The following is a 27,832-nucleotide window of genomic DNA, read 5'->3' on the forward strand; positions in this document are numbered from 1 at the left end:
AAAACAGACAGACAGACGGACATGCTCATATCAACTCAGGAGGTAATCCTGATCAAGAATATATATACTTTATAGGGTCGGAGATGTCTCTTTCACTGTGTTGCACACTTTTGACCAAAGTTATAATACCCTCAGCAAAGATATCACATACTCGATCTCCCAGATAGATATGTACATTTGTATAACAAACAACTGAAAAGATGTTACATATATATGTATACTGATGCTGGCTTCATTGGAAAACTGCTATTTGTGTTAATTTTATATTAATCATACAATTTAATTATTGTTTCTACAGACAAATTGTAAATCAATTAAGATTTAAAAAAAAAATAAACTTTCTACAGAAAAAACTTGTTGCTACCAAATTTTGTAAAACATTTTCTCAGTGAAAACATTATTTGTTTTATGTTTGGGCTGTCTAGTTTTTAAAGAAAAAGATAAAGTGTTCCGGCCGCGCTGCGGCAAAAATGTGGTCAAAAATATTTAACTTTATTTACTTTTGGAATATTTAAGAAAATGTGTGGACTTTTCCCATATCGCTTCAGGTCAGAAAAATGCTTGAAAATTTATAATGTGTATAATGTATTTGTCACTTAAGGGGACCCCCCCCCATTCTCGGTTTTAAAAAATTGATTTTTTTTTTTTAATTTAATTCGAACTTGTAACTATTCAAGAATGTTCCCTGAAAATTTCAAGTAAAAATTTCAAAAACTCTTAAAGATATAGCCGATTTATGGTGGAAGCCTCAGGCGACGGCGAGAGCCATCTCAAAACTTTAAACGCGTTTTTCTCGAAACAGTGTTTTTACGACTGGCGCATGAGGTTACTCAAAAACTATTAATCCAATCGGTTCCAAATTTTAACACGTTATTCTATACATATATAGCTCTCGTATGAACTAGGATAAATCGAATCGGTGAAGATCTTCCTTACTTTTCAACTCGATTTGTGGCTGAAAAAAATGGAAATTTCCAAAAAAAAATTTCAAAGGTCCACCATTTTGTTAATTTTTGAGCGAAGTTAATAATCCTAGTTCATACGAGAGCCAAACATGTACTTTTTCTAATCCCGTTGGAATTTTTGGATTCAGATGTTCCAGTGAGCGGAAATCACATGCGCCGCCGAAAAGAAGGGCTTTTCTTTGATCACAAAAAACAACAACAAAAACAAAACAAAAAAAAATTCTGTGAAATGATTTTCTTCCTTTTTGTGTCTTAATATATGTAAGCACAGTTACAACCCTAAAAAATAATTTATGTTCATTTGCCAGCCCATTGAAAATCGTCAAAATTTAAAATCGAGAATGGGGGGGGTCCCCTTAAAAAAAATTGCTTTGTAGTTGGCTCAATATGGTAAAAAAAATCAAAACTATCCCTTGATGGGACGAAGAAAAAGTTCCCAAATATCAGCTAAAAAAACGGTTTAGCTAAATATACAAAAAAAAACGAAAGCTTAACCCCTAAGTCAATTTGTTTTAAGCTGAATCCATTCCGCTAAAGAATTCAGCCGTACCCCTGTTTTTCTTTCTAATTTAATTCCCTTGTACAAACACCTTATGCCTGGATAATTATTTACTAGTTTTATTATACGAATAGTTGAAAATATAAAATAAATAAGATTCAATTTATTTTACTAACTTGCGTCGCCTGAATGGCAAAATAACTCATAATTGAGGTACTGATATTTAAACGATATGTATGTTATGAACTTCTTGGAACCAGTTCATAAGCAAGACAACAAATCAGCTGTTACCGCAAAAACAAATACATATGTATGTATGCATGTATCTACATACTGTGGTGTTTGCGTTGATGTTATTTACGTTAGTAAATTGAAATTATTTAAAACCTCTTTAATAAAAAATGGGTAAGTTTGTTTGAAATGTTTAATGAACTTTTTTCTTTGATACGTTTATAAATGAGTTGATTGGTTATATTTAAATTTTTTTTTGAAGGTGGAAACGGCATTGCTGCTGAATTAAAATTGGAGAACCACTTCCCATTAAAAGATGAATATATAAAGCTTCAAAAGAATTATTCTAAATTGGAACGAAAGTACAATGAACTTGTTTCAACGCAAGCAAGTGATGATTACCCAGGAGAGCCTTCAAGTTTTTCGGCTAGACTTTCGTTGACAGCTGCTTCCTTATACGGGCGTCATACATATTCAGATATCAACATTCGAACCATGTCGAAAATTGTTCCAGCCCATAGATTTGTCCTTCATGCACGGTCTGAAAAATGGCAAGATGCCGCGTTATGCAGCATCCAAGAGCTTGACTGGAGTGACATAGAGGAAGATATCGTTTTGGTTCTTTTACGTTGGATATACACAGATCAGGTCGATTTGCATCATGACCGTTTAAGTTTGGACTTAATTAAAGTAGCACATCGATTTAGTTTATCAACTCTCTTGGGATTATGTGAAAAAACACTAGTCTCTTCAGTCGGAATAAGATCTTGCGTTCGATTTTATTGTGTTGCCGAAGAAATAGGAGCATCAACGTTGTTAGAACATTGTTCTGGTATAATATCAACGCATTGGGATGACTTAACATGTGAAGATTTTGAACATATGTCAGGTCCTTTACTGTTTAAAATGTTAAAAAACAAAAGCAAGAATCCACTCCATTCTGCTGTAAAACTTGAAAGAGAAGACGTTGTTTTATTATGCATTGTTGAAAATAATGACACAGTAAGTTACATAATATATATTTATATATTTTATAAATATTTATAAATAAATTAAACAACAACCTTATTTTACCTAATCCATGAACTTTATTTTCTAACCTTTCCTTTACCAGTCCTGTACATTCGAAATAACTATCTAATACTTAATTTTAATTTGACTCTTTTTTTTTTTAATCGCTGCATTTATTTTTTGAATCTCTTCTCTTTGCGAGACTAGCGAGAGGTGTATCAAATCTTATATTTTTAACTTAGCTAACAGTCTAGTCTTCTATCAAGGTGGACGCCAAGGTACTTTACTTCGTTAGCTAAATTGATCGGACAGCCACCTTTCCACTACTAATAAATGGTTATCCAGTTGGTTTGTTGCTTGCGTTGGGCATCTGGACTCCAGATTCTGGAGCGACTAAGGATAGCGGTATTGTCGGCAAACGTTGACGTTGTTAGTTGTGCGTTCGTAGGAATATCCGCGGTATACAAAACTAGTATACATTGTTAAACATATTCAACTCATATAAACAATAATATTTTTATTGGTTTTCAAGAAATTGTATCTCTTTATTTTTATACCCTTGCAGAGGGTATTATAATTTTGGTCAAAAGTGTGCAACGCAGTGAAGGAGACATCTCCGACCCTATAAAGTATATATATTCTTGATCAGGATCACGTCCTGAGTTGATATGAGCATGTCCGTCTGTCCGTCTGTCTGTCTGTTTCTACGCGAACTAGTCTCTCAGTTTTAAAGCTATCGACTTGAAACTTTGCACACACCCTTCTTTCCTTTGCACGCAGTATATAAGTCGGAACGGCCCGGATCGGCCGACTATATCCTATAGCTGCCATATAACTCATTGATCGGAAATGGTATTTGGTAGAAATATCAACTTTCGTATTTTTGAAGATAGAAGTTTGGGACTTTTTTTACATTTTTTATTTTAGTTTATTGGTTTTATAATGATGTAATCATAAGGATCGGACAATCCTTATGGGCCGATCCTTATGGGAATATGAATATATAATCCAATTTATTACAATACAAAATCTAAAAAAAGTCTCAAGCTTCTATCTTCAAAAATACCAAAGTTGGTATTTCAACCAAAAACCATTTCTGATCGTTCAGTTATATGGCAGCTATAAGATATAGTCGGCCGATCGGTATGAAATTTGGTAGGTCGGATTAACTGACCAAGTTCCAGCTATCTACCAAGTTCTATCTTCAAATACACGAAAGTTGGGTAATTCCCGATCGTTCAGTTATATGGCAGCTATAGGATATAGTCGGCCGATACTGCGTGCAAAGGAAAGAAGGGTGTGTGCAAAGTTTCAAGACGATAGCTTCAAAACTGAGAGACTAGTTCGCGTAGAAACGGACAGACAGACGGACAGACTGACATGCTCATATCAACTCTGGAGGTGACCCTGATCAAGAATATATATACTTTATAGGGTCGGAGATGTCTCGTTCACTGCGTTGCACACTTTTGACCAAAATTATAATACCCTCTGCAAGGGTATAAAAAGGCAAAAAACTCTTATTTATTATTTTATAATTAAAATTGAATTAACTCTTATTATTGATAAAAATTAATAACATAACTTTTAGACATCTTTTACTTATTACACGGACCTACTTAGAGCTTAAGTTATTCGACATTCACTTACGTGAATTAGTTTCACAGGGTGGTCTAGTTTTGCCCACATGATTCTAAGCTTACTAATGCTTTTAAATCGATCGACACTTAAAAACAAACCTGTGCATCATGCGATAATGCATTTTATGATACAATACAAATAAGGTTGTGAGTAAAACCGTTTCTTAAAAAGTACTTGCCAAACCTTAAACTGTGACTGGACAAAACGAACAATTGTATGGCATAGCGACATATCTCCCCCGGTCCAATATCGGCATAACTTCCTGCGGAGTTAAATATGTTGTTTCAACCGTAAAATATCTCCGCGCGCTGTGTCGGTGGAATTTCCATAGAAGAGTTTCTCGCATCGAGGAATTCGACCTCCCCAAGGAATTCTCAGGGAATTCTGCAGGATTCCTGCAGTAATTCGAAAAGAATTACGAAGTAAATACCCCTGGAAATCTCTGGGGTATTCACTGAGGCATCTTACTGTAAGGATTTTCACCCCCACCTTTCCTTTCAATAAAAAAGAATTAAATAAATAAATTAGTCATTCTTACATTTGTTTGTTACATTTTTATTATATTTTATTATATTTTATAATATTTTACATTTATTGTTTATTTATTTTTTTTTTTTTGTCATTATTTTTAATACATGTCAGAGCGTGTCTCAAATCTTTCTCCGGCGAGTTCCCCGGAGCCACGTTAGATATCTGTAATCTGTAATCTGTATCTGTAAATAATCTGTATCTGTAAATAAAATTAATAGAAATTAGATATTGCTTACATTATTTGTAATTAAAATACATACCGATCAAAACTCCATAAAAATTTGAAAACGCCTTCAATTTTTTTTTCTCACTAACTCCGTATATGTTATATTGGACGATCAACTCCTCAACAAAAATATTTTTTAATATATTTAAATAAATAATTAAATAAACAATAAATAAATAATAACATAATACATACAAGCGGCAAATGCCGTTTAATAAATATATGTACATATGTACATACATTAGTGGCCACAAGTTTAGCACACTTGTCAAACTTTCGTTAATTTCGTTTTTCGTTAATTTAAAAGATCAAGTGGGCAAAAGAAAAATGCTTTTTATACCGTTGCTGAGGGTATTATAATTTTGTCCAAAAGTGTGAAACGCAGTGAAGGAGACATCTTCGACATCTATAAAGTATATACATATATTCTTGATCAGGATCACCTCCTGAGTTGATATGAGCATGTCCGTCTGTCTTTCTGTTTCTACGCGAACTAGTCTGTCAGTTTTAAAGCTATTGATTTGAAACTTTGCCCACACCCTTCGTTCTTTTGCACGCAGAATATAATTCGGAACGGAATCGGGCAACTATATCCTATAGTTTCCATATAACTGATTGATCGGAAATGATATAACTTTCGTGTTTTTAAAGACAGAAAGTTGGAGGTTCGAACATATTCTATATTTAGTCAGTTGATTCGACTTACCAAACTTCATAACGACCCACCGACTATATTTTATAGCTGCCATATAACTGAACGATCGGAAATAGAATTTGGTAGAAATACCAACTTTGGTATTTTTGAAGATAGAAGCTTGAGACTTTTTTATACCCTTGCAGAGGGTATTATAATTTTGTCCAAAAGTGTAAAACGCAGTGAAGGAGACATCTTCGACATCTATAAATTATATATATGTTCTTGATCAGGATAACCTCCTGAGTTGATATGAGAATGTCCGTCTGTCTGTCTGTTTCTACGCGAACTAGTCTGTCAGTTTTAAAGCTATCACTTAAAACTTAGCACACACCTTTCTTTCTTATGCACGCAGAATATAAATCGGAACGGGATCGGCCGACTATATCTATATCGGTTGCCATATAACTGATTGATTGGAAATGGTATAACTTTCGTGTTTTTGAAGACAGAATGTTGGAGCTTTGAACACATTTTATATTTAGTCAGTTGATCCGACTCACCAAAAACGACCTACCATAACGAGGTCGTAACGACCTTCCGACTATATCTTATAATTGCATTATAACTGAACGATGGGAAATGGTATTTCGTAAAAATACAACCTTTGGTATTCTTGAAGATAGAAGTTTGGTATTTTTTTTTATATTTTGTATTATAATAAATTGGGTTAGATTATGATATTCTCATAAGGATCGCCAACTATATCCGATTTTATCGATATATATCCGGTTTTAGTTTCAAGGGAATATCAACTTCCGATCTGCCCGAAGTTAGCTTTTCTTTCTTGTTTTTTTTTTTTAATTTGGTTTGTCAAGTGAGGCAAAATTAGAGCAAATGAGAGAGTTTCTAAAAAAATTTCAGCGTGCTCACACTGGCAGTGCGCCGGCAGCGCTGCGGCAGAATTACCGACCCTATGTATTTCACTATGGGAAATTTTCCGCTTTTTTCTGGCCAAAAATCATATTTTTAAGTAAAATAATTTAAATAATTTTTACTGCACATCATTCACAATAGACCAATTTTTAATGATGCATACCAGAAATTTCCAAAGATGGCGCCACTGCTAAGGAATACTTTACAAAGTGCACTTTGAAAGAAATTCATATTTTAAGGAGGCAACCTCGAAACCTTTATTGGGAATCTGTTAGCTGGGTCGATTGCTGGGTTGGGAGGTCGTTGCGTCGCCGGCGGGATCTGCTGGAAACCGTAGTCAATTTCCCCCGAGCGAAGAAATTTGCGTGCGAGGAGAGTTTTTCTTTGTAGTTCTCTATTTGCTTCTGGATTCCGTCTTTCACTGCGAGGATGGCCAGATCCCGGTGGATGTTTTTGTTGCCAACTAGGTGTCCCAGTGATAGTTCTCCAGATTTTTGATTGTGCGCGCTGTATGATGTCTATGTTGCTGCTGCTCGCGTTCCCCCACAGCTGCGAGCCATACGTCCAGATTGGCTTTAGGACTGAATTGTACAGTAGTAACTTGTAGTCCAGGTACAGTGGCGATCGTGAGTTTATGATCCAGTGGAGGCTGCTGGCTTTCAGTTTTAGGTGCATCTTCTTGCATTCGACGTGCTTACGCCAAGTAAGTTGTCTATCAAGGTGGACCCCAAGGTACGTTACTTAGATAGCTTGAGGGATCTGCATACCGTTCAGTGAAAGCGGAGGGCATGCATCTTTGTCTATTAAGAGTAAACGTTATACTTTTTGTAACGTATACACTTTTGTTCGTTTATTTTAATGCGCCAGTCGGACAGCCAGCTTTCCACTACTATAAGATGATTATGCAGTTTGGTTGTTGCTTGCGTTGCGTTGGACTAAGAATAAGAGCGGTATCGTCGGCGAACGTTGAAGTTATTAGTTGTGCCTTCCTAGGAGTATACGCAGTATACAAAACATATAGACACGGGCCGAGTGCGCTTCCTTGTGGTGGATGTATTTTGGCAAATACGTTTTAATTTTGAGTGCATGAGTCCATTAAGCCAAACTCGGTCGAAAGCCTGAGATTTGTCGAGAAAAATAGCGCTACAGTATTCTCGCCGTTCACTTGCTCGATGGTTCCGTGGTTTCTTTAGAAGCCAAATTGGTGTGTCGGGATAATATTGCAAGCTTCCAGATGTGGTATTATGCGAATTAACAAGCATTTTTCAATTAATTTAGACAAACAAGATAGAAGGTTTACTGGTCTGTACGATGACTGAATTGTGTGGTCTTTTCCAGGCTTGGGTATCATTTTAATGATGGATTTCTTCCACTTTTTTGGGAAATAGCATAGATTAATATGCATAGCTTAGACGACCTTTATAGCGCATTTTGGAAGTTCGATCAGCATCTTTAGCGTCAGTAAGTCACCACCGCACAGTGAAATTAATGAGAAATCTAGCGGAATAAAATTCGATTTTTAACTTTTGAAAAATACGTTGTTTTGATTTTATTAGAATATTAACACTTTGCAAAGTTGAGAAAATCTTTTAGATTAGCTTTTAAGAGCATCTGTGATCGGCTGCGAGCTTTGAAACTTAGCTTATTAGCGTCACGTGTCTACACAAAAATTTGAGGTTATTTGTGATTCGTTTTAAATTATAAAAACAAGTGATATATTTGAGTATATTGATATTAATAACTTTTGTTTCCCCTAAAATAAGGTATGTACTAAATATAAATTTAGTGACCTGTCTTTCCATGTATATCTAAAAAATGTGTAATTTGTAAACTGCTTTTACAAGACTTGGCTTTGAGCAGTTTACTAACTTCATTGGGATATAACTAACGTTATTCAATCGTATTCAAGCTAATTTTAGTATATATGTAAAGTGTGGGTTTTTATACCCTTGCAGAGGGTATTATAATTTTGTCCAAAAGTGTGCAACGCAGTGAAGGAGACATCTCCGACCCTATAAAGTATATATATTCTTGATCAGGATCACCTCCTGAGTTGATATGAGCATGTCCGTCTGTCCGTCGGTCCGTCTGTCCGTCTGTCTGTCTGTCCGTCTGTCTGTTTCTACGCAAACTAGTCTCTCAGTTTTAAAGCTATCGACTTGAAACTTTGCACACACCCTTCTTTCCTTTGCACGCAGTATATAAGTCGGAACGGCCCGGATCGGCCGACTATATCCTATAGCTGCCATATAACTGATTGATCGGAAATAGTATAACTTCGGTGTTTTTAGAGTTAGAGAGATCAAATTTGACACGAGAGCTATTTTTGGCAAACCATTACGACATGCCAAATTTCATAAGGATCGGCCGACTATATCTTATAGCTGCCATATAACTGAACGATCGGAAATGACCCAACTTTCGTGTTTTTGAAGATAAAAAGCTGAAACTTAATACAGATTCTATTTTTGGCCAGTTGAGCAAACCTACCAAATTTCATTAGGATCGGCCGACTATATCCTATAGCTGCCATATAGCTGAACGATCGGAAATGGTATTTGGTAGGTATATCAACTTTCGTATTTTTGAAGATAGAAGTTTGGGACTTTTTTTAGATTTTTTATTTTAGTTAATTAGTTTTATTATGATGTAATCATAAGGATCAGCCAACTATATCCGATGTTTGCGATATATATCCGGTTTTAACTGCAAGGGTATGTAAACTTCGGCTCCGCCCGAAGCTAGCTTTCCTTTCTTGTTATAATGTGAAAATGTCTAAAATTATAACCAACTACGTCCAACTCTTAAGCTTATTGCACTGTTTAGGTGAAATGTCAATCCCCATGCGCGTTCTGTTTTGCATGTGGCTTGGCGAAAATGTCGCTTCAAGGAAATTGTTGGTGCTAAATGAATATGTATTTGGCACAGTTTTGAAGAACATAAACTTATCTGAAAACAATATTAAAGAAATTAATAAAACATTTGCAAATTTTCTAAGCAAGCTTGCAGTGAAATGGAAGGAATGCCATTACAACACAAAGTTTTTTGAGAAAAAAAATCAGAAATGGCTAGATATGGCGCTTATTTTATATCATTAGATATTATATATCACATTAGATATTGGAAAGCCTAAAAACGGTTTTGGGGATTTTTGCCCTAAGGCGCAGATCGAACAAGTGTCTACTTTTATGAAACAAGAGTTTCAAAACAAGAAACACGCACTACTCGTGTCATCTGATCCACTAATAACATCATTGTCTAAAATGTCAACGACGCCCCGACTTCTTTCATTCTTTTTACTGGAATCTTTGTCGGCAGCAACGCCCCCCCTAAAACATTTTGGTCCTTCGAGCCGGATAATTCCTAAATTTTCTTCTGCTAGCAATTCTCGGCATTGTTCCGCCAAAAGATAAGTACATTTTTCCGTCTTCGTCTCTCTGTCGGTCTTCAGCAGTTGTCCGAACATTAAATTTCGTTCGTCTTCAAATTCTGCAAATTTTTCCATCCTTCTCCGTTTTGTGTGCTTATCTATTCGCTTGCCTACGGTCGAGGCATATGTACATCCATATACATACATACATATTTTGTTTTGGTGCAATTAATCCGCGAAAAATTCGCAAGTGAACAGTGAAATTGTGTGGTGACAAGAAGAAGGCATATTTAATATTGGCCAGCCGGTGTGAACTAGTTCCGGAAATTTCGAAATTCACTGAAAAGTCTGCCGCTGTCGTAATATTTGTTTTTTTTTTCCTTCCCCAAATAGTGTCATTTTTTACACCACATAACTTTTCTGTTCCCCCAGTTATACAGACCATGTCTATACCATGTCCCCAGTTATACTTGTATGCATGTCCATATATTTCCTTCAATTTTCTGGCTCCAATTTCAGGAAATATATAACCAATAAATTTAAAATAAAAAAAAAATGTTTACCTAATTTTCTAAAACCAACAATTTTAAACCGCCATTTCACTACAAATCCGTGATTGTGTCGCTTAAATTCTCAACCTAGCCGCAGTAGTAGTCGTGTTTTGTTTTTTGGTGCTGTTTTTTTTCCTTTGGGGTACGTACAGGGTGCCGACGGCATACCCGGCTTTAATTCACCTTTCCGGTCACTCAACAATTCAAGTCAAATATTATTAATAATTTAATTATCAACCTTCTGCCCGAATAGAGCTGCGGTTTCAAATCCTCCTTTCAAGCTTCGTGATAATTAAATCCAATTAATTAAAGATTAAGGTTTCAACTCCACCTTTCCTGCTCCCGCGTCCGCGTCCGATCCCAACAGATCTCAATCCGCATCTCCGCGGACGCCTCTGTTGAAGCCTAAGGCGACTAGTGCCATTCCAAGGGCAAAAGGTGACGAATCCGTCAATACAATCCCCGTTCCTTACCCATGAGGCTCAAAGTGCGGTAGAAATGGCGCTGAAAAAAGTTCATCGCCACATCAGATCGAATTAGCCAATTCGAGGCTAACATAAATACTCTGGGCGCCAGAAAAACGGAAATAGGCTCCCAATACATGTGCGAAGTCCATCGGGACCAAATTCGGGCACTGTGGGAGAAGGCGGAGAAGAGCTATGAGAGCTGCTCCGATTTTCTAGCCATGTCCGACGACAATGCGGCCACCTCGACAGTGCTGGAATCGAAGTACAGCTACTGTTACTCCGTCTATTCGAGGTGTATTGCCCAGCTTCGGGAAAAAATTGCCTCCCAATCCACTCAGGCTTCCGTCAATGTCCACACTCCCACATCTACAGGCTGCCGGTTACTTTCGGTGGATACCGAGGTCTTCGCGGGTGATTATCTTCGGTGGCCTACCTTCAGAGACTTGTTTGCGGCCATTTACATCCAAAACTCGCGGCTCACTCCGGTAGAGAGGTTGTTCCACTCGCTGTCTAAAAAAAGTGGTGATCCACACGCCATTGTTTCTAAGGCTCCGCTTACCCATGAGGGGTTTGTCGCAGCGTAGCAAAGCCTCACAGACCGCTTTGAGAACCGGCGGCTATTGGTCAATAGCCAGTTGAAGATCCTTTTCAACATCCAGGCTCAAGAGTCCGGCTCACACTTTCTATGTGGGAGCAATCCGTACATAATAAGGCCGAAATTCCAACATGGAAGGAACTAGATAAATTCCTGACAAAGCACCATCGCTTTCTGGAGGCCATCGACGACGTCAGGCCTAGTGGCTCCGGGCAATATCCACCAAGGTCGGGACTTTCCCCCTACTTCCCCTGCTCGGAGGCTCAATTCATACGAGACTCGAGTGGTTCCGGGCCAAAAGGGCTGCGCTCTCTGTTCGAGGGAGAACCACCCCATTCGCTTATGTCCGCGTTTCCTAGAAATGGACGTAAATGGGCGCTCTGACTACATTAAGAGGAAGCAGTTATGTTTAAACTGTTTTGCCCGAGGGCGCCAGCAGCGAGACTGCACGAGCGCCCATACCTGCTTCACATGCCACAGCCGAAACCACACCCTCTTGCACCGCGGCAATCCGTTCGCCACCGCTTCAAGTCCGCCTACGCCAGCAAACGGCTTAGAGGATCAGTCGGATGTGCAGGTGTGTTTCGCTTCCGGATCAGGAGCCGTCCAACTGGGCACGGCCCACGGCCAGCGTCCACGCACGATCACTGATAGACTCAGGGTCCCAAGCAACTTTCATAAAGGAACGACTTTTCAATCTTGTCAAGCTTCCCTTCAAAACGATTCAAGCCCAAGTTTCCGGCCTTAATCAGACCATTTCCGCGCAATCTACTAAATTGTGCCATTTCTCCATTTGGTCGCCGTCTAGACCCGGGCTACAATTAGAGACAGCGGCTTACGTTCTTCCGCGGTTGGCAGGAAATCTGCATTCATATCCGATTCTCCTCGGTTATTCCAATGCTAACATCTGCGGGTCGCTTCTCGGTCAGGAGACCATTTTCGGATGGGTGCTGACAGCCCCATTATCTCCAGCCAACCCCCGCAGCGGGTCCGTTTTTTCCATACGAGTGGCCCGCAGCCTCGGTGACTCACTGGATCAGGGAGATTTGCCCCCACAGATCAGTTCAAAATCGGATTCAGGTTGCGAGCACAATTCTTTCTCGACTCCTTATTCAATTTACGCATCGGATCACGCTGCACGGTGGCAATCACCTGATGATCCGTCTGATCCGAGCCAAATTCTGGATTTAAAGGTCATATTCAGCACGATGTCGCCAGTCCTACCGGGCGGTTCTCGTGAACCGGTATTGCTTCAGCTGCCTGGCCCACGAGCACTCCGACGGATCGTGTCGGCGTGGGGACTGCTGGGACTGACATGTGTTCAGGATTACCACTCACTGCTGCCTCGTGGAGAAGCCGCGGGCTCGGTGCCAGCTACGTCAAGAGAAGCACCGGAGCGCGGGAGACAGTACACGGATTGTCTCAGCTGGCGCTCGGTCGTCGTCCGCCAACTCCCGGCGCGGTTCGGTTGCTTCTCGGCCTTGGTCCGCCACTTTCCGGCACTTACAAGGCGGTCCACGTTTATCGTCTTCCCGGCGCTCGTCGACAACTTCTCGGCATTCTTCCTCCACTGGCCGGCAGTCTTCAGGCTCTCCTCGGCCTTCATCCGCCGTCCATCGGGTGCCGTCCATCGCTCGTCCGCCCGCGTCATCCGCGCCTAGGCAATTTTCCGCCTCTCGTCAAGGGCCCCCGAAGGACGCGGCCGCTGCGCCCACCTTACCGTCGCTGCTGCAGAGGAACAGCGTAAACGTGTTGCCGACTGCGCTAGTGCGCATTGACTCCGGGACCCGGATCTTCGACACGGGGGCCTTCATCGACCCGTGTACGCCCTAGAGCTGCATTGACGCATCGTGAGCGGCGTGTTTCCGTCTGGCTCCTACCAGCGTGGGGGACGAACAAGTTTGTTCGGCCACCGTGGGTTCCAAAAGCAATTATAGCGTGTCCGGAGCCTGTCACCAGCCGTAACGACGAGGGATCTGTTGCAACCCTTATCCTATTGCAAGGGGGGCGGGATGTTTAGGTGAGGGGCCGTTGGGCCGACGCTCAACGTTTATTAGCGTTTATTTTTACTAAGTTAAGTTTTTAATCTCTTGTAAGCAGCGAATAAAGCTGAATGCGCCTAACTAACGACGCCCGACTTCTTTTTTTTCACCACTTCTGGAATCTTTTGCGGCAGCAACGCCCCCCTACAACACACTGGTCTTCCAATAAATTTCCCACATTTAAATAATTGTTTTGAATCTTCAGATTCCAAATAATAGTAGCGAATAATATATAGCAAACAAACTCATAAGTTAAAATGTAAATTATAAAAAAAAAACACTTAAAAATAAAAAAAAAAAAAAATTGTGAACATTTATATTGTTGAATATGGTTTTTTTTAACATTTGTATGGGGACATGGAAATTTTGAGAATATACGTAAAATGAATTAAAAAGTGTAAGTATAAAGATTCATCAAAATATCTATTAATTTTCTAAAGTTATTAATTTAAATTCTGCTAGCAGAGCTATTGGACCCACTGAGCACCGGGAGCGTTTTTTGGTTTTAGCCCTCTTATGACTTTTTCGATTTCGTTCGGCCGGAATGAAGATGCAGTTGGCTGAGGGGTAGCCTCAGGGTGAATAACTGGCAGGAGGCATGAATTTGAGGCAGGGTTTGGCTGGAAGATACTTTGGAGATGTGAAGCGAATATTTCAGCTCGGTCTTCGTCGCTGCGAGCCCAGCATCCCGAAGAGTTTCTTATCGGGGTGGTCGTTTCAATTGGGGCGCTAAGATTTTGGTGGGCCCTCCAAAGGGGGTACTTTGTGCTTGTTGGCGAGAGATTTTGGATGTACCTCAGCTGTGCATTTTCATCCTGTTGGTGAAGAGCCTGGTCGAGTGATCGGGTTGCTTCCTTAAGGCGTTGTTTTGAAGCTGGTGATCTGCTGTTTTGCCAATCACGACGCGTGCGCCTCTTTTCTCGCACGAGCTGTTCGGTCTTCTTCCAGGGCGCTCGTAGTGTAGTCGATGTCCGATTCCATGTTAAATTCCGGGGCGATTTCTATGTGGGCACTCACGTACTTTTTGTATTTTAGCCAGTTTGTTTTTGGCGTCGTCAGGCTGAAGGGGTGTTTTGTTATTTCTGGGCTTTGAGGAAGCGTTAGAAGCACAGGCGGATTCCGTTGCTTGAGTGAATTTGTATCGATGTGGCCTGCAAGAAGTTTGTTGCAAACCTTTTGTGAAAATGGTGTTTAATGCGTTCTCTGATTAGAACTCCAGTTCCGCCGTAGGCTTTCCCATCTGGATGATCTGTGCGGTAGATTGTGTAGCCTCTTATATGAAAGTTGTATTTGCTTGTAAGATGCGTTTCCACCAGTAGCATAACGTCAATATGGTTTTCGGTCAAGAATTGTGACAATTCTAGTTTATGCCGTGAGACACCATTGTCGTTCCACACTGATATTCGTAGAGTCTGCATAGATAATTTAGACTGTTGTGCTCTGAGCAGATGTATCACCATGTTCTGGTTTTGAACAAGCGTTTGCATGGTCGTTTTCATGAATGACATAAGCTTCATCATACTTTGTTGGAGGGTAAGCATCATAGTTTCCGTTTTGCTGTGTGGCTGTTTTGGAGCCTGTTGAGCGCTTTGAGAGTTAGGCTGAATTGGAATTTCCCTTCCAGATCGTAGAGCAGTGGACCGAATGAGGATCTCGCAGCTTTGGCGAAGAAGACGTCTGGCGTAGTTTTTGACGCGATGTACGCATTCTGTGGATTTTGGTTGCGCGTTGCGGTCGCTTGACACATGCGACTCTTCAACTCCTTATACACCAATCATCCTCTATAGTTTGCCGTATGGTTGCCTCCGCAGTTTCCAAATTTCTTCACGGTACTGTCCTTGTTTGTAGTGCAGTAAGCGGACTTGTGGGCGTCCCCGCAGACTACACAGACAGCCCGAAGTGTGCAGTAAGACCTTGTGTGTCGATTCAACAGTGATTTTCCAATGCAAAAGATATTGCAGGTTGTAGATTGGGTGGACTTCGTTCTTCTTCAGCGACCTGCTTTCTGGCTCGAGCTCGACCTTGAAGAAGGGTTGTGGCTTTTCATCTTTATTTAGAATATTAATAACATTCTTGGCGGCGAAGCCCTTTTCTTTAAGGGCGGTTTTTATTTTCGCGGCGGTAACACCGTGTTCGATTTCCTTTACTACCATTTGTAGGTCCTTGCTGCTTTATAGCTGGTACGTGAAATAGTATTTCTAAGCATTTTCTAAATATTTTGACCCTATTCGGAAGTGCACTGCAGGCATGGTTTACATCAGTGGTCGGCACCCCAATATATTGATGTGATTTTAACGCATTAGTGTTAGTAACGAATAGCAGAAAATAGGCTGTGAGCATGACGTTTCACACATTTATACTGTGTGTGTGGCAGAGCTGGGGCAGAGAAATTTCCTATGCCTTCGGGATAGGGCCGTTCCGACCACTGGTTTACACCTTTGTTTCATGGATGTTCCTATTGATAAGAGGGACAACATGCGTTGCGTTTATGTGGCTCTTCAACAGTGATTTTCCGATGCAAAAGATATTGCAGGTTGTAGATTGGGTGGACTTCGTTCTTCTTCAGCGACCTGCTTTCTGGCTCGAGCTCGACCTTTGTTCAAGCATTGAACACTATTTTGTATAGAAATTCTTTAGTTAGAGTTTCAAGGGATCGGACCCATGAAATATGAGTCAAACAGATGGTTCAAAACCGATCCCCTGCAGCCTAACACAAACAAATACATAAGTGGTGCGCTTATCGCACTGGAGAAAGGGTCGCATAGCAGGTCAACGTGCAGTGCATTGACAAGTAGTTTTACATAGATTTAAGATTCTCATGTATCGTACTTATAAGAGAACTTTGACGAATAAAATCAGTTTCCATAAGGAGCTCATTGGAGTACGACCCGTATTTTGGGGCTCCTCTTAACAACCTTGAAGAGGGGTTGTGGCTTTTTATCTTTATTTAGAATGCTAATAACCTTCTTGGCGGCGAAGCCTTTTTCTTTAAGAGCGGTTTTTATTTCCGCGGCGGTAACATCAGGTTCTATTCCCTTTACTACCACTTGTAGGCCCTTACTGCTTTTCAGCTGGTACGTGTAATAGTTTTTCTGTACAGTGTCCAGATATTTGGACACGATTCGGAAGTGCTCTTCAGTCTTGGTTTGCACCTTTGTTTCATGGATGTTCCCTTTGATAAGCGGAACAACATGAAAGTTGTCACCGTTCCCGATCAACGACGCAATTTTGTCGACCAGGGCACTCGATCTTTTTTCCTTAATATAGATTGGAGGGGGCTTGGGTTTTTTTGCGGTGTCTTGGTCTGGTTGGTTTTCCTCAGCCTCCGCCAGTAGGGCAAATCTGTTAGTAGTGGATCTGTCTGGTTCTGTATCGATCTTCAGGACACCGTTTAATTTTTGTTTTATTGCCTGCCGGATTACTCTGCGGGCTAAGCTTGCGCTTAATTTGGATGTAGCGATCCATTCCAGTCTGTGTGGCCGTGGCCGCTTTGGCACTTTCCGAGGTTGTTGTTTTTGTACTCGCTGTAGTCGTTGACGTCGCGGTACTTTGAGTTGCAGAGGTTTTCGCTGTTGTTGCAGAAGTTGTAGCGCTGCTAGTTGTTGGTGCGAAACTTGTTTCCGGCATTGGAGGGGGGTTTTTACACTCCGATCTTCATGATGCGGGAGTTGGAGTGAGGAGAGCGGGTGATCAAGACCGTGTCCTTTATGTTTCAGCGGTCAGTACATCACAACTGTTATAAAAAGCTTGTCAATTGCTTTTATTAAATTGTGGTTCAGCGACTTTTCGCTTAAATTGGGCTACCCCAGATTATTTGTTTGGTTAATTATTTTATTTAAACCACTATTATGTTTTCCCGAAGCTCGGGCAAAGCACGTCCGCTCAGTTCGGTAATTGCGAATGAAATACATACATACATGCACTGATAAAATTTTTGCAAATGTTTGGATAAAAATGGAACAAGGAAAACAATACCTTTCATTTGGTATATCACACTTTTAGATCAAACGCACACTGAAAATGTTTAATTTTTCGGCTGAATATGGTTCACGCGCACGCGCGGTAATGCATGCGGTTCGGCACCCGTGTGCTTCAGTCCCAGTGATATATGTTTCAAAACGTAATTAAAAGCTTTTTTAATTATAAAATTTTCTTTAAATTCTCGGTAGTGTACCAAATTTTTAGAAACTTTGTATGCACGCTTTTTAAAGTAAAATGTACGGGCGGAGATGCTCTATAAAGAAAGAAAAGCGAAGAACCAATAGAGCAGTATATTCAGCGAAAAAAACTTAATTTTGCATTTCTTTTATCGTTAATTCAAAACGTCGAATCGGCACTAATGCAGTGCTTTTTTATACCCTTGCAGAGGGTACTTTAATTTCGGTCAAAAGTGTGGATTGCAGTGAAGGAGACATCTCGACCCTATAGAGTATATATATTCTTGATCGGGATCACCCTCTGGATCAGGACCTCCTTAATTTATAATGCCTACCTTAATGTCGAGAGACAGAGAGTTGTTTTTTGGTAAAATTATTGACTATATCCTGAATGATTGCAATATAATAATTGAAAGATCAAAAATTACTCAACTTTCGTGTTTTTGATGATAGAAGGTTTGAACTTTCTACGGATTCTATTTTTTACTCATTGATCCGACCTACCAATTTCATAAGGATCTGCCTTCTATCCTATATAACTGAACAATCGAAAAAGGTATTTGGTAAAATTCGTATTTTTAAATATAAAAACTTGGGACTTTTTTTTTTTTAATTTTATATTTTTGTATTCTAATAAATGGGTTTCATAATAAAATTCTCATAACGATAAGCACTTTATATCCGATATTTGTGATTTATATCCGATTTATGGGTTTTCGGGCCCGAATATCCATGGGATATAATTTCTAATTTTATGCTTGAAACACAAAGTTATTAATAACAAGAAAGGAATGCTAACTTCGGGCGGAGCCGAAGTTTATATACCCTTGCAGTTAAAACCGGATATATATCGCAAACATCGGATATAGTTGGCTGATCCTTATGATTACATCATAATAAAACTAATTAACTAAAATAAAAAATCTAAAAAAAGTCCCAAACTTCTATCTTCAAAAATACGAAAGTTGATATTTCTACCAAATACCATTTCCGATCGTTCAGTTATATGGCAGCTATAGGATATAGTCGGCCGATCCTAATGAAATTTGGCATGTCGTATTATTTTGCCAAAAATAGCTCTCATGTCAAATTTGAACTCTCTAACTCTAAAAACACCAAAGTTATACCATTTCCGATCAATCAGTTATATGGCAGCTATAGGATATAGTCGGCCGATCCGGGCCGTTCCGACTTATATACTGCGTGCAAAGGAAAGAAGGGTGTGTGCAAAGTTTCAAGTCGATAGCTTTAAAACTGAGAGACTAGTTTGCGTAGAAACAGACAGACGGACAGACAGACGGACAGACGGACATGCTTATATCAACTCAGGAGGTGATCCTGATCAAGAATATATATACTTTATAGGGTCGGAGATGTCTCCTTCACTGCGTTGCACACTTTTGACCAAAATTATGATACCCTCTGCAAGGGTATAAAAATTCGTAATTTATTGAATGTTGTACACAAATTTTAATTTATTTTCGTATAATAAATGCAATACAAGATAATTACGAAGATAATCAATATGACCGATTAAGAAAAAATATATCATCCACAAACGGTTTTAGTCGCTCTTAAATTTTCGAGGTTTTTCAAAACATTCTGAGAATTTCGTCTTCAGTCAAAGTTATGCGATGATGAATGTTCAAAAATGCAAGACCATAATCTTTCATTCTTCTCAAAGTCGAAAATGATCGTTCTGAAGTTGCTGTGGTCACGGTTATCACCGCCAAAACTTGTAGGATTTTTTTCACGTTTTTTGAAGGTGTGCCATTTATGATCTACAAAAATTCCTTCTATTTAGATTTTCGATGGACATTATTATTTTACTTTGTTTTAAAAAAATTTCTTACTCAATTAATTGTCAATAAGTTGTCTATTAGTGATTTTTCTCTAATTCTTTTCAATTAAAAAATTTTGTTTTAAATTAAATATAAAATAAATGATAATCTATTAGTATTATAATCAATCTATTAGTATTATAATCAATCAGATTTTTTGGTACAATATATGAGAAACCTGGCATTATTTTTTTAGCCAAAAATGATCTGAATTTAGGAGATACTCACTGCTAATGCATCAAGTGCATTTCGATGTTTTGGTTGCAGATCTGTTGTCTCCACATTTTGACTTCTGAAATGAAATTACTCTCAGAACAATCCAGAATTTCTTCGTAAAATTGGTAGAAGCTTGCACATTTCTTCTCCTCGAATTCTTGTTTAAAGAATAGCTGTCCAAAACTTTGAAAAACAGTTTTGTGTTTTTCGAACCGTCTCTGAAGATGAGAAATGTTGGTGTCGAGAAATAGGATGTAAAATGCGATTTTGTAATACTCTTCAACAATTTTCGCTTCAAAGTAGCAATGATTTTTTTGTCGACTGCATTTTTATTTCAATCTCGTACTCCGAACAAATTTAAGAAACTTTTTGATAAACAATGTGGAAGCATGTTTACACGCTTTTCCTTAAAGTCGTTCAAAGCATCATCAGCTAATTTCGTGGCCTCTCCCAGATATTGATTTTTCAATTGCAATTCTCGACTCAATGGCAAAAAAATGGAATTAATTGATTCCATAAAAAGACAGGAAATTGTGAAAATCGCTGTCAAAAGTTGAGATGCTGCCCGTGAAGTTTCTTGATCCTTCCACGTTTTTAATTCTTCCAACGCTTCAATAATAGTCGGTTGAAGCTCGACGTATCTTGATACAGCTTCATGAGACTGAGCCCACCTTATAGGACAAATGAACTTCAATTTTTTTTTTCTTCGCTCACTTTTCTCTGTCATTTTTGAAATTTCGTTCTTCAAGATGCTTTGTCTCTTGGGCCAGTAAAAAAATGCTTGAATTGTTCAGATAGTTCCCAACGCGTTTTTAATACCAGATACCACGCATTGATGGTCAAACTGAAGCTGTGTGTGGCGCAATGCACATAAATTGCGAGAGGAAAATGAGACCTCAAATAAGCCTGTGCTCCATGAAATTCGGCACTCATTGCCGGAGCTTCGTCGTATACTTGGCCGTACATGAATGAGCAATCCACGCCGATATCGGTCAGATAATTCCTGATGGAATTTGCCAGAGCTTGTCCAAAAACGTCAGTAAGGGGAACGAATCCGAGGAAATCCTCACAAATATTTGTTTTTAAATCCAAGTAGCGTGTGCAAATGGAAAATTGCTCTATGCTTGAAATGTCAGTCGATTCGTCGGCTAAAACTGGGAGTCGTTCCGATTGATTTATTTGATCAACGATTTTTTTTTCTTATCAATTCATGACAAGTTGCGAAAGTTTCATTGTGAATGGTTTCGCAGATATATGTTCAATTTTTCGGAGTTGACAAAAGATTTTGCTTGAGTGTTTCGTCACCTTCAGCTCGTTACCGTAGAATTGCACGAAAGTTTCCTTCGCTTGAATATTTTCCATTAGTTTTATCATCCGCGTCAGATTCCTTTTTATTATACAAACATCCATCGAACGGATCCGAGGAAATCCTCACAAATATTTGTTTGTAAATCCAAGTATCGTGTGCAAATGGAAAATTGCTCTATGCTTGAAATGTCAGTCGATTCGTCGGCTAAAACTGGGAATCCTTCCGATTGATTTATTTGATCAACGATTTTTTTTTCTTATCAATTCATGACAAGTTGCGAAAGTTTCATTGTGAATGGTTTCGCAGATATATGTTCAATTTTTCGGAGTTGACAAAAGATTTTGCTTGAGTGTTTCGTCACCTTCAGCTCGATACCGTAGAACTGCACGAAAGTTTCCTTCGTTCAAATATTTTCCATCAGTTTTATCATCCGCGTCAGATTCCTCTTCATTATACAAACATCCATCGTCTCTATGGCCACGAAGTGCAATTCCTTGACGTCCACACAAAACTATTGCACTAACTATGGGTTTCAGTCGTTCGTAATTTTCTTCTTTAGTTTATTATTTCTGCTGATCGAGTTGTTCATCAATAGATTTAGTTTTGCCAAGCTGAATATCGCGTAAAATTCAAAAGCAATAATGGGTTTTTTATGGTAGTCAAGTTTTTCGTGGTTCCGAAAAGATTCTTTCGCGTGCTTCCGAGTGTTGAACGGCTTGTTGATGAGTTTCCTCATACGGGACGTATTCCACCGGTTTTCACGCCAAAGGCTATGCAGCACTTACAATATGCGCCATTTTCTTTCGCAGAAGCCATTTTCTTTGAAAAGATAAATTTTTGGCAGTTGATGTCGGGAACGAAAAGTTAGCTGGTGGCACCCACGAGTCGTCGATAATGTTCAGGATTTCACTCGCGTTTCTTGTATTTGTGAAGCATTAGACGTGGCTAGAGCGATGTCGTTTTTGAATGGAAGCAATTCTTGTTTTGTTTTGAACTGAAGTATCTTCGGAAGTCGATTTTCCTCCAGTCTTCGGTGGATTTTCTTCGAGGTTAAGCTTCTCTGCATTATCAATCTGTGTCAAAAAAATATGGTTAGCTAAAAACTAATGATAATCTTCAGTTTTTTGGAAATTATAAATTATGTAATTACTGATTGGTCATTGAGAGTTTTCAATGCCGGGAAATGAAAAGCAGAATTTAATTATTTGACGTTATATTTTATTTATACTACAGGTAGATAAAACTGGGATCAACCATTGTGATCATCCAGTTTATGGTGCTAAGCAGTGACTAATCATATGGACAGAGAGTGCGACTCGACTAGACATACGCGAAACTGAAGCTCTCGACAGCGGAGAGTGTGATCGCGAAGCTAAAGCTTTCTTAAAATGGGCCCGTTGAAGTCGAGCGGCCGAGAAAGAGTCGTCTTGCGACCAACTAAGGCGATTTATCCATACTTTAGCTTAATAAATAAACTATAACTAATTTAGCGGCTGCCGCCTGACCCGACAATTACATTATGCACAAATAGTAGCTTTTCCGATGTACTTATAATTTATAATTTTTTATTGCAATTTTTCTTACCTGTTTTTTCTTTTCTTAGTTTCTGGTTCTGATTCTGGATCAAGGCGGGTGAAATAGGAAAACAATTTCATCTTCATATTGTGAGCGTTAGTTATACTATTATACTAACCACTTGTGGACTTCGGCATGTTTACACAATGTGTTTTGAAAGAAGCAAAGAAATAATTAAACAAGAAAGCAAAACCTTGCAGTTAAAGCCGGATATATATCGCAAACATCGGATATAGTTGGCCGATTCTTATGATTACATAATAATAAAACCAATACACTACAATAAAAAATTAAAAAAAAAGTCCCAAGCTCCTATCTTAAAAAATACGAAAGTTGATATACCTACCAAATACCATTTCCGATCAATCAGTTATATGGCAGCTATAAGATATAGTCAGCCGATCGTTATAAAATTTGGTAGGTCGGATTATCTGACTAAAAATCTGTACTAAATTCCAGCTTTCTATCTTCAAAAACACGAAAGTTGGGTCATATCCGATCGTTTAGTTATATGGCAGCTATAAGATATAGTCTGCCGATCCTTATAAAATTTGGCATTTCGTAATGTGTTGCCAAAAATAGCTCTTGTGTGAAATTTGAGCTCTCTAACTCTAAAAACACCAAAGTTATACCATTTCCGATCAATCAGTTATATGGCAGCTATAGGATATAGTCGGCCGATCCCGGCCGTTTCGACTTATATACTGTGTGGAAAGGAAAGAAGGGTGTGTGCAAAGTTTCAAGTCGATAGCTTTAAAACTGAGAGACTAGTTCGCGTAGAAACAGACAGACAGACAGACGGACAGACGAACATGCTCATATCAACTCAGGAGGTGATCCTGATCAAGAATATATATACTTTATAGGGTCGGAGATGTCTCCTTCACTGCGTTGCACACTTTTGACCAAAATTATAATACCCTCTGCAAGGGTATAAAAAAAGTCCCAAGCTTCTATCTTCAAAAATACGAAAGTTGATATTTCTACCAAATACCATTTCCGATCGTTCAGTTATATGGCAGCTATAGGATATAGTCGGCCGATCCTTATGAAATTTCGTAGGTCGGATTAACTGACCAAAAATATAATCTGTACCAAATTCCAGCTTTCTATCTTCAAAAACACGAAAGTTGGGTCATTTCCGATCGTTCAGTTATATGGCAGCTATAGGATATAGTCGGCCGATCCTAATGAAATTTGGTAGGTTGGATCATCTGGCCAAAAATATAATCTGTATTAAGTTTCAGCTTTCTATCTTCAAAAACACGAAAGTTGGGTCATTTCCGATCGTTCAGTTATATGGCAGCTATAAGATATAGTCGGCCCATCCTTATGAAATTTGGCATGTCGTAATGGTTTGCCAAAAATAGCTCTCTTGTCAAATTTGAACTCTCTAACTCTAAAAACACCAAAGTTATACCATTTCCGATCAATCAGTTATATGGCAGCTATAGGATATAGTCGGCCGATCCGGGCCGTTCCGACTTATATACTGCGTGCAAAGGAAAGAAGGGTGTGTGCAAAGTTTCAAGTCGATAGCTTTAAAACTGAGAGACTAGTTCGCGTAGAAACAGACAGACAGACAGACAGACGGACAGACGGACATGCTCATATCAACTCAGGAGGTGATCCTGATCAAGAATATATATACTTTATAGGGTCGGAGAGGTCTTCTTCAATGCGTTGCACACTTTTGGACAAAATTATAATACCCTTTGCAAGGGTATTATACCCTTGTATACCCTGTGTTTTGCATAAAAACGCTCAAACACGCTCCTAGATGGCATAAATATCAACGAAAAATTCCGCCACTGTCAATGTCTAATACACTTGGCCCTCGCTTAACGCGGGGGTTAAGTTCCTAGAAATCCTCGTGTTAGGCGAAAAATGGATTCAGTACAAAATAAGGGGTTACGATCGAAAAAATTCTAAATTGGCAGGAAAAAAATTTGTTTTTTATTCAATTGGTCTGTTTTTAATAAAATTTCATAAATTCGTTCAAAATTAACCAAAAGTTATTATGCATATGCCTTTGATGTATGCATAACATTCATAATTTTAAAATTAAAAGTTGGTATTAAATTAAAAAAGTTTCTTCATATAATTAATTGACAGGTTAAACTTTATTAAAACTTAAAATTGTAAAAAAGTAAGGAGATAATATGTTTCTATCCATATTAAATTTGAAATGCATTTGCTTATTTACAGTTTAAGCCAGTTTTTTTTTTTTTTAACATGTTTCCGTTTTTTTGGGGCTTTTTATAAAAAACAAGAAAGGAAAGCTAACTTCGGGCGGACCCGAAGTTTATATACCCTTGCAGTTAAAACCGGATATATATCGCAAACATCGGATATAGTTGGCCGATCCTTATGAGAATATGATAATGTTACCCAATTTATTATAATACAAAAACCAAACCTAAAAATGTCCCAAACTTCTATCTTCAAAAACACAAAAGTTGGGTCATTTCCGATCGTTCAGTTATATGGCAGCTATAGGATATAGTCGGCCGATCCTAATGAAATTTGGTAGGTTGGATCATCTGGCCAAAAATATAATCTGTATTAAGTTTCAGCTTTCTATCTTCAAAAACACGAAAGTTGGGTCATTTCCGATCGTTCAGTTATATGGCAGCTATAAGATATAGTCGGCCCATCCTTATGAAATTTGGCATGTCGTAATGGTTTGCCAAAAATAGCTCTCTTGTCAAATTTGAACTCTCTAACTCTAAAAACACCAAAGTTATACCATTTCCGATCAATCAGTTATATGGCAGCTATAGGATATAGTCGGCCGATCCGGGCCGTTCCGACTTATATACTGCGTGCAAAGGAAAGAAGGGTGTGTGCAAAGTTTCAAGTCGATAGCTTTAAAACTGAGAGACTAGTTCGCGTAGAAACAGACAGACGGACAGACAGACGGACAGACGGACATGCTCATATCAACTCAGGAGGTGATCCTGATCAAGAATATATATACTTTATAGGGTCGGAGATGTCTCCTTCACTGCGTTGCACACTTTTGACCAAAATTATAATACCCTCTGCAAGAGTATAAAAATCAGTCATTTCCGATCGTTTAATCGTGTAAGAACGAGGTTTTTAGCGTGTTAAAAGGGGGATGGCAGCAAATTTGTATCCGAGTAAGACCGAGTTCGTGCTAAAAGAGTCCATGTTAAGCGAGGGCCAAGTCTATTCATAAAAATTTGGCTCAATCGCACAATTATAGAAGTTATAGGCTTTTTTTCTTTTTCCCTACTGAATTGGTTTTGTTTTCCATGCGCAAAAGTATGCAACCAATATTTTTTTGAGAATCCATACCTATAAACTTTAAATTAGTTTAGTGTGGGTGGAAGAAATGAGTAGGTGATAATTACAATATTGATATTGACCAAACACTGACGAAAAATTCAAAATTGATCTACGATAAATTATTTGTGTTTACTTTTTTTATTTAAAGTTTTCGTTGCCTTGTGTAAAACATTTTATTTTTTTTCTTAAGTTATAGACATAATAGATAATATAAATAAACAAAAAAAAATAATAATATATTATGGTCAAATATGTATGAACTTGCAGAATTACAAAGATTTCCACGGCAATAGCAATGTATTTTTGTAGAAACAGCTAAAGGATCCGTTTTTAATTCATTGCATTTCTCGCTATATGCCTCCTGAACTGCATGCTCTTGTTTCCATTTTTTGTTACTAAAAATCTACAGATACATTTATATTACAAATTTATAGTTTCTAATACGTTGGATTTTTTAAAAAACATTTCACCTGAGTGGTATTTTTTTGCTGGGCACATCCTCTGGTGATGGTTTCTTGTGTCTTTCCACTTTGCAGATGTAAGATGAATATTGTCTTGACGCACATCGTTGAATATGGACATTGCACCATATATTCAGTTGAATCTTTAAATCTTGAGCATAGTGGAGTGATAATGGTTTCATTGTCGAGGACATATTTTTCTACAGCTACAGAGCATTTGTAACATAGTAATGCTTCAACATAACAGTATTTTCCTGAAATAGGGAATATATTATATTAAATACATAATTGCCCATCTACCCAAAAATGCAATTTAAATACTTTGTTCAGGGGTATAACTATGTACCCCGGAAGAAAGTATTATAATTTTGGTCAAAAGTAATTTAAAGTAACTAAAAAGTCAATTTCTCTTCTGAGTTTATATAAGCAAGTACGTTTGCTTGTATGCGAACAAGTATCTCATTTGTAAAGCTTCAAGTTCGCGTAGAGACAGATAAACGGATCAATAATATACATATACACTTTCCAAAAAAACTATGCGTACAAACAGTTCGCTCACTTTGGTTCGAAAAAAAAGTGCTAATAGTATACATAGAAATTTTTTTTTTCATTTTTTTTTTAAAAGTAGTACATTTTATTGGCTTTAATGGTATGTAACTTCTTAGTTCCTAGCTCTTAAACTTTAGATAATATAGCTGAACTATTGTACCACCACCACCGTGTTTTACGGTTGGGGCAAGGTTCGGGATATCTAGGGCTTAAAACTTTTTCCGCCATACCAGGTGACGCGATTTTAGAATTTTTTTCTATATTTTAAGGTTTGTACGCATACTTTTTCTGACTGAAAATCCGACTATTTTTTTTTATATTTTCTATATTATCTAAAGTTTACGAGCTAGGGACTAAGAAATGACATACCATTAAAGCCAATAAAATTTACTTCTTTTTAGAAAAAAAAGTTATTTTCTATGTATAGCACTTTTTTTTCGAAGCCAAAGTGAGCGAACATTTTTAGAGTTTATAGAGTCGAAGATGTCTCCTTCAGGGCGTTGCACACTTTTGATCAAAATAATAATACCTTCTGCAAGGGACTGATAAATAAAAGAAATAATTAATTTAATAGAACATGGGGCAGATTTTATAACTCACACCACAAACGTTTTTGTCTAGCTAAGGTTTGACGTTTTGTATTTCATCCAATCACCAGTGTTTTTAGTGGCACCCTTGATATGTTTATACCACCAGTGGTGGTCAAACTCTAA

The 27,832-nt window shown here is 38.4% G+C and overlaps 1 protein-coding gene across 1 annotated transcript in view; it reads left to right on the forward strand.

Moving 5' to 3' along the window:
* Window positions 1-1,712: 1,712 nt before the first annotated feature.
* Window positions 1,713-27,832, forward strand: part of LOC108133457 (rabankyrin-5) — a 67,997-nt gene continuing 41,877 nt past the window's right edge. Inside the window, exons 1-2 of the mRNA XM_043211833.2 lie at window positions 1,713-1,869; window positions 1,958-2,697. Coding sequence (XP_043067768.1) covers window positions 1,866-1,869; window positions 1,958-2,697 — 744 coding nt within the window. The 5' untranslated portion in view covers window positions 1,713-1,865. The remainder of the gene's footprint in view (window positions 1,870-1,957; window positions 2,698-27,832) is intronic.

Source organism: Drosophila bipectinata, chromosome 3R (assembly GCF_030179905.1).
Source record: "Drosophila bipectinata strain 14024-0381.07 chromosome 3R, DbipHiC1v2, whole genome shotgun sequence".
Lineage (NCBI taxonomy): Eukaryota > Metazoa > Arthropoda > Insecta > Diptera > Drosophilidae > Drosophila > Drosophila bipectinata.